General features: G+C 41.7%; 1 protein-coding gene across 2 annotated transcripts in view; it reads left to right on the top strand.

Annotated features, from left to right (window-relative positions):
* Positions 1 to 13,582, top strand: part of LOC116051497 (plexin-A2-like) — a 95,952-nt gene that overhangs the window by 52,386 nt on the left and 29,984 nt on the right. For both annotated transcript variants that reach the window (XR_004897563.1, XM_031301964.2), the window contains exons 9-14: positions 903 to 1,017; positions 5,124 to 5,324; positions 6,010 to 6,106; positions 9,910 to 10,109; positions 11,754 to 11,905; positions 12,968 to 13,085. Coding sequence is in view for 1 of the 2 variants with exons in the window: in XM_031301964.2 (XP_031157824.1) it covers positions 903 to 1,017; positions 5,124 to 5,324; positions 6,010 to 6,106; positions 9,910 to 10,109; positions 11,754 to 11,905; positions 12,968 to 13,085 (883 nt within the window). In the remaining variant the exon portion in view is untranslated. The remainder of the gene's footprint in view (positions 1 to 902; positions 1,018 to 5,123; positions 5,325 to 6,009; positions 6,107 to 9,909; positions 10,110 to 11,753; positions 11,906 to 12,967; positions 13,086 to 13,582) is intronic.

The following is a 13,582-nucleotide window of genomic DNA, read 5'->3' as shown; positions in this document are numbered from 1 at the left end:
ACTTTGATAGTGCAGGGATCAGGTTTCTGCACAGTGGTACACCTCTATTATACACAGTAAAGTCTCTGCCCCCCCACAAAGAAAAATAGAACATGTTCAATTTTCAGCTCTCCAATTGCTCTGTTTGTTACTGTATATCAACAGCTGTGCATCACCCATCACTATTCACTTATCTCTTTAAGTCTCAGGTCTCCACCAAAAATTGGATGAAAATCAGCTCCATTTGCTGAACGAAAAGTGACTAAAACCAGTCTATCAGGGTTGTTTCAGCCCAACTTTAATCCACAATGTTGGCTGTAGTTCACTGAATCAGAGCCAAAGATGTTGTGCAATTCTACCCATCAAATATTTTAGTTGTCACTTTCATTCAAGCATTAGTATATAATCCAGAGTTGGATAGGTGAAATGTACTGTAGTCAGAAATCAGAAATACAAATCAACATAATGTAAAAAAAAAAAAAGATTCATGAATTATGAAATGAAAAGCTCAGAACAAGGACACTGTATGACCTTTACATCTTTTTATATAACACTGTTTAATTGTAATTGCTTTAAAACGATTTTAAGTGACAGGGACACTCCAATAGTTACACCTGAAAGACTTAAGGTCATTTATGGTCATATACGACAAAAAGACTACCATTCACTGCTGTCTGCATAGAAAATGGGAACATCACTGGCATGATAAACTCAACAGAAAGCTATAATCCTTCATCAGTCTCCCTTTTTCAACCTTCTTCACCCCAGAGAGGAATATGTAGCCTAGATGATGGGTAGGAAACAAAGAGGGATTCATCTTTTTTTTCTTTTTTACATACTACACGAATGCAGAGCAACTCAATATACAGGAGGCATCATTAAAAGGTTGCTGCATGTAGTAATGTGTTCATTTCGTCCTGCAGATGTCTGTCCTGTGTAAACAGCACTTTCCGCTGCCACTGGTGTAAATACCGCAACCTGTGTACCCACGACCCCAGCAGCTGTTCTTTCCAGGAGGGAAGAGTCAACGCCTCAGAGGTACTGCCTTTCCCATTAACATAAAGAGAGTTACAGTTTCATTAGCTGATTAAAGTGTAGCTTTCCAGAGCACCCTTTATCTGTTTCTCTGTGACACACCTTGCAGGCACAATCCAAGTTTTAAATGTAAAACTAAAGCCCCACCAAAGAGTCTACAGCCATGCTAGCGTTTATTTTAGGCACAACAGTATTGTGGGTAAATACTAATATCAGCATGCTAACATGCTCACATTAACAACAACAATAAACCAATGTACTGGACAATTTTGAATTTTGACCTGATGATGGCACTAAATGAAAAGTTAGAGGATCATCAAAGTTATTACAAGTTGTCTGTACCAAATGTAATGGCAATCTTTTGAATAGTTAAGACTAAAATACTTTTTTATTAAATACCAAACAATTCAACCCATGGTGGTGCTAAAGGAAAAGTCAGGGGATCTCTAAAGTCATTAGCATTCATCCTGTGGGGCACCCGGATAGCTTAGTTGGTAGAGCGGGCGCCTAGACTGCACCCAGCCCGATCTGCCGGCGATTTGATTTTGCCCTGCAGCTCAGGCTGGAAACCAAGGGCCTGTTGCACAAAACCAGGATAAGGGATTAAGCCGGGATATTCAAGTTGAAGTTGAATTAAACCCAGCCATTGCTATTGCTTATAGAGATTGGTGCATATGGTTGTAAAACATATTCTCGCATTATGAATAAGGGTTTGGAATTAAGCCTAGTCCTTAGGGTAAATTTCCCAAGGAACATTAATTCCCTCTGCTCACTTTTAAGGCAAAGTAAGCTAAATAATAAAACATTTTATTTATATAGTGCTTTACTGGCTACTCAAAGACACTTTACAGTAAAACCAGCACATTTAGCACATAAAAACAGATACAGCAATAAAACCAACACATAAAACAAGCATATTAAAAGCAATTAAAACAGAGTGTACAACTTTGTAAAAATGTGGAGTGACTAGTAGGCCCTAAGTAGATTTTTTAAAATCCTTACGCATTCAAACTTTTTTCTCTCTGTCTGATAACAACAGCCGTATTTCCCTATTATATGTTTCACCTCCTCGTAATTTTCCATTAGAAGCTGCTGCTTCTCCATTTCTGCATCAGTAAATCTGTGATCGATACCGTGGTCTATTTAAGAAAGCCGTGAACGTGCACTTATCCCAGCTATCTACATCTGGCTTGACATAGCTTCACCTTCTCATCCTGGCTCGGCAAACGTGCAACCGATTAAGCCGCGATGAGCAAACCACACTAAATCAAGTTGCGCTTTTTCAGTTATCCTGGATTTCTTCATTCTACTTTTGTGCAACAGGCCCCTGTACATTTATCTATCCTGCTTCTGTTACAACGTTGATGCCGCTGTCGCTGCTACATGACCCGGATCGTTGGTCTGATTGGTTGAAGGACTATCCAATTGCGTAGAGTCATTTGAACTATGCCCGTTGATCATGCCTCTTGTGCAGTAGAAAATACAGAGCAGACTCCCCAGACTAATGTTCAATCTTAATAGATTGAGCTTGGTCTGGTGATAGCCAGACTAGCGGGCACCCATATATAAAGGTTTACTCCTCAATGCAGCGGGCCCGGGTTTGACTCTGACCTGCGGCCCTTTGCTGCATATCATTCCCCCTCTCTCTCTCTCCTCTTTCATGTCTTCAGCTGTCCTGTCAAATAAAGGCCTAAAAATGCCCAAAAAAGAATCTTAAAAAAAGAAAAAGAAAAAAAATAATTCATCCTGTGAGCACCATGAATATCTGTATCAAACTTAATGGCAATAGTTTTTAGGATATTTCAGTCTGGCCCGAAGGGGTTGGACGACTGATTGTCATTGCCATCCCTAGAGCCATACCGCTAGGGTGGCTATAAATGACTGATTGGGCCAGTGAAAGGGTTACAAAATGCTTAAAAAATAGTATTAATATTAATTTAGATAATCAAAGATTTAATAAATACATTGACAGAAAGTACAGTCCTAAATAACCTAATATAATGGTATATATACAGTATATATATATAGTAGTACTTGTTCACAATGGAGCATAGTCTCAGTCTTATATAAAGTTTACTGTAGTGGAAAGTGTAACATGTAGCATTTGAATGCAAACTGTATTTGGATTAGAAATTTGTTTGCCCCATTAATCCCTGTACTACATTCGTAGTAGAGAGGGACACATAAATAGACAAATAGATAGTAGATACCTACCAGGGACGGACTGGGACCAAGAATCGGTCCTGGCATTTTGGCCCAGACTGGCCCACCACATAAGATTACAAATACCACCCGTCCTTGCACTCCCCTGAATATGTATACCAACTCCTACTCCTTAAAACTACTAACACCATGTAATGAGTAAGCAAGAATCAATGAGAGTTGACATTATTGATTACATACTGTCATTTGAGAGTAATTAGTTATATTACAATATTACTGTCTCTGAATTGTAATGCTTTACACTACTTTTGCGTTACTTTTGAGTTACTTTCACCAAAATAAAAGCGGAAGTATGACTTGGCAGGTAGCTTGTGAATTTCACCGCGGGATCAACAAAGTCTCATCTTTATCCACTATATACATCATAATTTATTCATATTATTTTGTATTATTAATCTGAATCTGCAAAGTAACTAAAGCTATAAAATAAATAGTTAGGTAAATCGTACAATAGCCTACTTGACTCTGAATTGTGGTGGAGTGGAAATAGCCTAATAAGTAGGAGAAAATGAAAATACTCAAAAGCACCTTACAATTGAATTGGAGTAACCTACGGTATAGTTACTTTCCACCGCTGATAAAATGTAATGATATTACGTGTAGCAAGACTAAACATTAATTCCCGACATGTTATCTGTCAGTTGCTCGGTCACATTGCTGTCGGCACTGACAGGACACAGATGTCCCTAGCCTACCATCTCTGGTTCTGGCTCTGACAACAGGAACAGTGATGGGACAGCTCGCTTCAATGCAGCGTAAAAAACTCACTGTGCCAAAATGTTTCGCGGTGTTGGTGAATTCTTAAAAAAAACAAACGTCACTAAATGTCGGGTTAAAATGCGTTGTAACTCGCGTTACTGAGATTGTAACGGGTATATTACCGACATTTTATTAGTAATGCATTATATTACTGCGTTACAGCAAAAAGGAATACATTAGCCTACTGTAATTGCGTTACTTTTGTAACGTGTTACTCCCATCACTGGTTGTAGTGTTATCATCAACAGTTTGTCCACCACTTGTTTTTGGCTCAGTTTTATCAAGGGGCAAAGTGGTTTAAGGGGAGTTCTGCTTACCGCAGGTTCTACCCTCACTCCCTCATCTCTGTCCCTCTCCTCCTGAGTCTCCTCCTCACTGTGCATGCCACTGCCGCCGACACTGACACCACCACCACTACTATCATCAGCCACGGGAGCTGATGAAGGTCCTGCTACTGCCGAAAAACATGTCTGTCAATTTGACACATTTGGCAGCGTCTGCCTGAAGGGCCTGTTTCTTTTTCTCACGCAGCTCTGCACTTCCATTGCGTTTCTTCTCCATGATCTCTAGCACTATTCTAGCCTGGCAGATGCACACTAAAACTGCATGCAGGCAGAAATCCCAAAGAGGGTTCTGTGTAAAGATATGATGTTTCATGGGCCGCGTCTGTCAGAAAAAAAGAACCTAGCCTATGTGATATTTTTGACTAGTGTCCAAGTGTTTTGGGCCAGCAGCCTAGTGTCAATGGAAAAAACAATGGGCCGCTGATCTAGGCCTACCACTTTTATTTTTAAAAAAAAAAATAAAATTAAAAAAATGAAAAGTAAAATAAAAAAAGTGTTGGTGGTTGGCCCAAAAAGCACGTTGGCCCACTGGGAAAGTGCCCGGTATGCCAGATGGCCAGTCCACCCTTGATACCTACATACTATAGAAACGTTTGTAGATAAATCAATTAATCTCTGAAGATATGAAAATACTACTTGTGTATTATGCATCGGTAATGTTAAGGCTAAACAGCAGGGACAACATGAATCAAGCATGCATGTTTTCTTACTGTGAATAGAACAATTACGTGTGTGTGTGTGTGTGTGTGTGTGTGTGTGTGTGTGTGTGTGCTGTTTTCACAGGACTGCCCTCAGCTCCTTCACTCTGGGGAAATTCTTCTTCCGGCCGGTGAGGTCCGGCCCATCACCCTGAGGGCCCGAAACCTTCCCCAGCCGCAGTCAGGCCAGCGGGGCTACGAGTGTGTGGTGCATGTGCAGGGTGTCAGCCACCGTGTCACAGCGCTGCGCTTCAACAGCACCAGCGTGCAGTGCCAGAACAGCTCGGTATGACCTCAAACACTCCCAGTGGGAGTCTCACAGCTGTCAAATGAGGCAGACAGCTTGGATGCTGTGTAGGCAAGGTACATAGGGTACATCAGTGAATACCGCCTGAGGTGTTGAGCATACTAAGGAGAAAGTAAAGGAAAGGGAAAGTGAGAGGGATGAGGAAAGGTGGAAAGCATGTGAGAGAAAGAAGATTGACAGGGAAGGAAGAAAAGACTTTTTTTTTAATGGCTATATACTCAATACTAGCTTGTCTAGTAAGCAGCATATTGTCTGACTAAACCTACAGTATAGTGTTCACAAAGCATAACAGTGATGTTGGGATTAATACAGGAGATTATTGTTGCACAATGCAAGTCACAGGATAAATTTCAATGCAAAGCATACAGTACATTGCTACTCTGTGACAATGAATGAAAAGGCCATTTTCCTCAGATGTGGATGATCGGCCACCCCAGTCAGGGTTTGGGTCCCTACATGTCAAAGAGGAGAGGAGCAGACAACCATAGCAGAAATGACAGATGGTTAAAAGCCTTGTCTGTCTGCTGCCCTTTCATCATCTCATATTCCTCCACTCTGTCTTTCTCTCTGTATTTTTGTTTTTACTCTATCCTCTGTCTCACTTTGACTTTCTCTCTGGATCCACTTACCGCACAATCCCTCACTCTCTGTTTCTTCTTTTCAGTACATGTACGAGGGTGTGAAGATCAGTGACCTGGCAGTGGACCTCTCCATCGTATGGAACGGCAATTTCATCATCGACAATCCCGAGAAGATTAAAGGTGCCTTTGCCATCCATCACTGCCAGGCCAGAGAAGTGTAAAGCACTCAATCCACAGAGGATAGATGGGTCATAGAGACCGCTTCAAGGCTCCCAAAAGGCCTTAAGATAAAGTTCACAATAGCAGGGAGTGTTGTCAAAAAAGCACCCAATTACTTGTGTGCCCAGAGGGGTGAAGGGTGAATCTTCATATTTGCTCAGTTTGACTCTCACAGCTGCTCTTGGTTTCCTCTCCATCATCATGCGAGAAAAGGTGTTTGTCAGTTGTCATTGTGGGTTGTATATTAAATACATCCCCATAGCCAAGGATATACACAGTGATGGCCATGAATTTTATAAGGCCTTGTCATTACGTAGGTAAGTTACTTTATATGGGCATAACTATAGGCTACTTATACGGGAGAGGATGTAAGTGACAAACTTCAAAGAAGAGGTTTATTGGATTACTTTGAATTTTTTTTATTAAGATAAAGGAATTTAAACAAACTTTTTATGAGTATTATGGAATTCCCTAGTTGACTGTCCATGGTTGTAGCCAGTTATTTTCAATAGTGTCCTGCTGCAGAGCTCCAGGCTCAGGCCGACCTAAAAATCACCGCTACGGGTCTCTCAATCATAATATAAGATGCTGTCTTGAAGTAGTGTAGGATCATGGGAGTTTTAGTCTTTTTTGCCAATGTAAATCTATCTGACGTGACTCAAGCAGAAACAATGTTCACGGACGAGTTATAATGTATTAAAGATTTATTCACGTAAATAAACATTAAGTTTATTTACTTAATGTCATTTCATTCGAATGAAATGGCCACAGTGTTTTCTCTTTTTGGTGGTAACCAGTGTAGCATGAAGAATGGGGGAATTAGCAAGCTAGATAGCTAAGCAAGCCAGCCAGCCACTAAATGAGTGGAACGAGTGAATCGAACAACCTGATACTTTATCCACATACTCATGCAGCATGAAAGCATGGTGGAATTACTGACTAGCCAGCTGTTCATATCCAGACCTGTCGTCAGATCTCATCCCAGCAAAAGTCATCTAGCAGCGGGGAGAGGTGGAGAGACAGCGGGCTGGGCTAGCATACTTGCTAACTTACCATTAGATGTCCACCCATACACAGTCCCAGTCCCAGATTTCGCTGCCTTTTTTTGAGATTGTTGCGGCCCAGAATGCCTGATTTCACCGGAGCTTTTGTAAAAAATTGCGATAAAAGTTGCAATGTCTTTTGTATGTTTGTTGCAATGAAGTTGCGGGAGACAGTGAAAGTTGCGATTTTTTTTTTTGTATAGTTCTTTAAAAATAAAAAGGAAACTTGTTTTGGGGAGAATAAAACTACTCTGGGCTGAGTTTTCCTAGTAACCTTACCAAAAAGGCTCAGGATGCTGTAAATGTTGGTATAATATTAAAATGGCTGGTGGATTTAAGACAAAAAATAATAATTTATTGAATCAATCAAATTTGAACATATCTGTCAGTGGCTTGTTGATATTTACATTGTTAGTTATTTTCCTATGCTGGCCTGGGCTGGGAGACACATTCATACGGTTTGATAAAGTATTGACTTTAACTTATCATTGCACTTACAATAACGAGCGTAGCTGTCCTCAATTTAGGTCATCGTGTCGTCTCATCTCCTTCTTCTCCTGCATCCACTGTGTGTGTGTTGTTTGTGTGTGTGTGTGTGTGTCTGTGTGTGTGTGCAAGCGTCAGTCGCGGGGGGTACGGAGCAGTAGCCCCACCCGCTGCAGAGAGCCGACAGACAGGATGGAAACGGCAGCAACTTCAGCGACTTTTAAATCGTTAAAGTCTACATTGATGTTAAAATGTATCTTATGGTCTGAAATGTTTTGCACTGTACGTTTTGTTGGTAAATGAGTCGCACACACGTCTTGTCTTCATATCAAAAACAAGGAACTGATCAACCTGTTCTCACTCCCGATTGGTCATTGGCTCTCAGAGTGCACGTGGGACTGCTGTGATTGGTTGAAGTCGCGGGAAACTTCAGATTATTGGTAAAATGTGCGGAAAAGTTGCGGTGATTGGTCAAAATTGCGAATCGCACCAAATTCGCGGTGATTGGTTGAATTTGCGTGAATTGGCGCAATCGCCACATCGCGAAATCCTGGAGGGACTGCATACAGCTACTGCAGCTAACGTTATGTGGCGAATTCAATCTTGTGGTAGTCCAGCGCTGTTATCAGTGGTCAAAACAATTATAGGAAAAATAACTTCATAAGCTTGTTGAACATTGTTGTTGAAGGTTATGTTGTATCACGTCCATGCCACTGTACAAGTAACGTTAGTCCCATTATAAACTAAGCCACACAACCTCCACCGATGACACCAAGGTAAACAACCTGAAAGTTAGGTCACCTAATGTTAAAAACAACACATATCAATGCGTAACGTAGGTAAGTAACTGTATATACCGTAACATAAGCTAGCAAGTACAACATATTTTGTGGGAGAGAGGGTGCTGCTGTTCTACGTTACACAATGTTTTACGTTACCTACATTTATTACATTTAGGGATGCACCGAATCCACTGGTTAAGATTCTGCCGAATCCCAATACCGCATCCTACTCCCATCCTCAGTCCATTAACACAGTAAAAATCATTAATGAAGTAAACAACGTCCACAGCAGTGTATTTTTCATTTTAACTGTAAAAAAAAAGGTATCTACTAAAAAAAAAAAAAAAAAATAGGCAACATTATGCCAGGAAGACAAGTGGGAAAAACTATTTTGACAATTACCATAGGCCTATGTTTACCCTATCTCAAGATCAAATCAATATCTAAAATATTAGCCCTATAGATTTATAATCCCATAAAGTAGTCTACTAATGGTCGTCTGGTTAACTAACACAGGTTTTTAGCTGTGACTGTCCTTCTGCCGTACCTGAAGTTGCTGCATTTTGGCTGCTGTCTGTAGATTCCTTCATGCGCAAGTCGTATTCTTTCGGATGTTCCATATGCAAATGTTTTAACAGCGGCGATGTTGTGTATTGTTTAGGGTCCTTGCCACCACGAGGCAAATCGGCATTGCAAATTGAACATGTAGCTCGCCTTCTTTTGACTGAAAGTCAACAACACTTTTTTGCTCACGAATTCCATTTTCACTTTCTCATAGCCTACTGCATTGAATGGTCCACCTACGTAAACACCTTCCTGTAATCAACGGCGGCGTCATTACGTCGACCAGCGTAGCGCACGTAGTGCAAGCGTCGGGTTCGGTTCGATGGAAAAAATGTTTAAGGTTCGGCAGAAACCGAACCCCGTCAAAAAGCCCAATATTCGGCCGAATCCTGGATTCGGTGCATCCCTAAGTTACAGTATCGACATACAGTATTAAGGTTGCATGTTTTACCTTGGTGTTATTGGTAGAGGTTGTTTGGCTTATCCAAACTAATGAACTATGAGGCAGGCTGTAGTATCCTGATCGTATCGTCTCTGGCGACTGGCGTACACAATTTCAGATGTCACAGCTTTCTCCAAGCTGGGGATCCAAGGGTCCGGAGGAGAAGGTGGGCCCAAACCTGGAGCTCTGCAGCTAGACCCTTCTCGTTTTTTTTTGGAGTTGACTGTAAATAACTTCTGTTTAAGGATGTGTTCTGATTGGTTGATTAGTATTTTGATCAGACTAACTTGTAACATGACTCCCTGCTGGTGTTTTTACAGAATATTCTATGCTTGACATTTGCTTTGATAGCCTATTCATAGCAGTGACATTCTCCAAAATCGTCAATATTGAAAAGTGAAATGACTTGATATTTTAACTGAGCAGATATCCTGTGTTTTCCCACAGTGCACCTCTACAAGTGCAGCGCCCAGCGGGACAGCTGTGGCATGTGTCTGCGGGCGGAGAGAAAGTTCCAGTGTGGCTGGTGCAGCGGTGAGGGCCGATGCACCATGAAGCAGCACTGTCCTCCCATCTCCCCCTATGCTAGCCGCTGGCTGGACCTTTCTGCCAGGAATGTCAAGTGTACCAACCCGCGCATTACTGAGGTCTGTTGATTGTTTGTTTGGGCTGTTGCCCAGTCAGTCAGTCATCAGTCAAAAAATTAAATTGAAGATAGAAGGGAGGCATAGTCTTATTTCAGGGGTTTTGTTAGCAATAAACAAACAAAAGCAAACTCATTGACTGATGTGCAAGGCATGTTTGACAGAAAAACCAAGGTGAAGCAGGTTGTTAAAATAGCTGAAACTACTTTATTTCACTCTGCTCTGGTTACCAGCTGAGTGGATAAGTGTCACAATGGTGTAACAATAACATTTGATTAGTAGATCTCAGCTTAGGATTGTTGGATAGTTTTGTGCTTTTTCAGAAATGTGGGAAAAAACAAGATCTCTTAAAAAAATTAGGTTGACTTCTACAGGATCATATACTGTAGTTGTGTTCCTATGTAAATATAGTGCAGGCATAACCAAATTTCCTGTGGAGATTATTAATAGTTTTTACTTCCGGAAACCGCTATTTAAGTTCTATTGTTCTTTACTGGAAGAGTTTGGGGGCTAAAGGCTTTGAACAAACCTGTTTCTTCAACCATCTGAACCTCTTAGTATCAGAAAACAATATGCCAAGACATCTTGTTGGATATTCCTGGTAGTATGTAAATGTCAACAACGAACACATTTTATCCGTGGCTACCTTCCAATTTCCCATCCAAGTGCCTGTTTACCTGAGACTAGCTTACATTTTATCCCACACAGGCTGAATACCTTAAGTGCTTGACAGCTAAATGAATTCAGTCTGTTTAGGGAGTGGTGATGGATCTTTTATGTCACAAACTCCTGTTCATTCTCATGAATAGGGCACAGTGGGTCAGGCACAGAGATGCGAGGCTCTTCCACTTCAAAGAGCCGCGAGCCTTTGATGTCCCCGTCACATTATTAGTGCTTCTGAGGGAGCTGCAGCAGAATGAATCAACCACCGAGTGCTGCTTGAGAGTAGAGGGAGTGTTGCTCCGGCATTGATCCTGTTCTGCTCTGTAGGTCTCAAGGCTTCCTGCTGGGATGGTTAACTTTACACTGTGAATAGGTTTCTCAAGGTTTTGTCATGCACTGCATTATTCATTAAAGTTTGTTTTGAATTATAGTGGATTTCAAGGCTTTTTGAATAAACCCCTGCAGTATGTGACTTAAGGTAAATCTACTTAATGTTTACATGGAGATTACACAGAGACTGTGGGAAGTGTGTCCGTGTAGATTCTCAATCATTCAGGTGATGTAGCTGTATGTTTTCTCTCTCACACACGTGTCAGCATCTGTGTGTACCCGCCAGAAGCTCTGTCAGAAATGGACTTTTATCCAGTTCAAAGGCACAATTTAACGATACACTTTTTAAATCTTGGTCGTTTTCAGCTGTTCTCTGTTCTTTTCAGACTTAAGGGACATGTCTGTGAAATGATAATGCTTGACCCTGAAGCTGGATAAATAACAGGCTCTCACTGCTATCCTCACTCATTCGAGCAAACATGCACTTTGACGTATGTGTGTTATTGTGAGTCCATCTGCTGGTGATAGAATAAACTCACAGAAAGACAAGTGTTGCCTAAAAGTGTTTATTTATAAAAGAATAGCCTGAGAACCTATCACTGTACGTCAAATCCTTTCTTCACCCTTTTTTACTTTCTTCTCCTTCCTATGTAGGTGAGCCCAGTGGCAGGACCTCTGGAGGGGGGCACACTGGTCACCATCCAGGGCCTGAACCTGGGTCTGTCCTTCTCTGAGCTGGAGGGTAACGTGGAGGTGGCGGGTATGCAGTGCATCCCACAGGAGGAGGGATACATCACTGCAGAACAGTAAGAGAGACTCCTCTCCTGCCCAGACATGCATGGATTCATACTGTACTGTACATAGACATACTGTATATACACACACACACACACACACACACACACACACACACACACACACACACACTTTTCCTCTCTCACACCATTTTTCTCACAGTCACGAGCAGAATCTGTGAATAAGCTGGAGCCCATGATGCCTCATCAGGTTGTAGGATTGTGTGGGGGGGCTTTGCATTGCTCTGGTGCAGTCAGAGCCAAAGGAAGAGACAGTCTTTGTTTCGTTGTCGTTATGAGGCTGTCGGCACAGCTGTAATTGAAATGCGCTGCATGTCGCTGACTGCAGGGACAATCTGTTAGCCATGTGTTTCTCTCACAGCCATGTAATGCGATTGGGCTCAGGCTGCAGGGACTTTATTTATATCCTTGTAAAAAAAGAAAAAAGAAAAAGAAAAGAACATGCCAGCAGAAAATTGGAAAACTCTCGTGATGTATGAATAGAAGGGATGGTCAGGGACGATTCATTGGGTGCTCTTATTGTAAAGGGAAACGCAGAGTTTGTTGAGCAGAGCAATGCATTCAGCAGGGCCATTCATTTGGCACACACAGTGCTTTAAAACATGGCATTACAACTGTTACAACCATTAATTTCGGCATGGGGTCAGTTGCTATAATGACTTATTCATGGCACTCTTTATCTTATTGACCTGGCAGGCAATACTGATTTATTGAAGAAACCCTTATGTTGTCATGGCAACCGGAGGTAATGGTGGGTGACAATCGTGCTGAAGATGGGGAGGGGTGTAGTTTATCATTTGAGTTATATTGCTGTTATAGGTTTCCCATTAGGAAGAAAGATGGCCCTCTGTATTGACCCACAACTTCTATGAAAGTCTGCCTCAATCACACTGGCCAGCACAGGCCATCTTGTCCCTGTGCAATTCAGAACAAATGTGATACAGTGCAGTGATTCTGCTGTGTGCCTGGCTTGTGTTATTACTTGTGTGCACGATGATCTGTTGCACGCTCGTTTCTTTGCACCTTTTGCATTTGTGTCTTTTGTTTTGACAGGATTGTGTGTGAGATGACTGCGGCTCCTAAAGGAAGTGCTCCAGGTCCAGTTAGGCTGTGTGTTGGCGAATGCAGACCAGAACTACGCGCACAGTCCTCCCAGCTCTACTCCTTTGTGGTAATTGTGACACTGAAACACCAACATGACATCATGACTTCGCGTAAACATACACGCCCACTTTCTTAAGCAAAGTGGCGTGTTATCTGTACGCATTTTGAGCTATCCGCGTGTATGTCTACGCTGTATACAGCGGACGTAAACATACACGCCACTTTCTAAAGCCAAGTGGTGTGTTATCTGTACACATTTTGAGCGCCGTATACAGCGGACGAGTTGGGTTTAGGAAAAGAAGAACGGGGTTGTAATGTAAGTCAATGGAGGCCAAATGGCATTGATAAACACGCTGAAAAGCGAGTATGCGTCTTGATAACATGTCATACATACGCCACTTCATGAGATCAGTCTGGAAACACATTCACTCTTGTCCATTTGTTCTGAAGCAAACATCTGGGGCCACATACCAGAGGTGAGACCAAGTCACTGTTTTGCAAGTCTTAAGTGTCAAGTCTTTGCACTGAAGTCCCAAATCTAAAAAACTTTACACAAATCATGAA

The sequence above is a fragment of the Sander lucioperca genome, chromosome 6 (genome assembly GCF_008315115.2).
Source record: "Sander lucioperca isolate FBNREF2018 chromosome 6, SLUC_FBN_1.2, whole genome shotgun sequence".
Taxonomy (NCBI): Eukaryota; Metazoa; Chordata; class Actinopteri; order Perciformes; family Percidae; genus Sander; species Sander lucioperca.
Note: the sequence above shows the minus strand (reverse complement) of the source record. Positions and strands in the feature narration are given on the sequence as shown.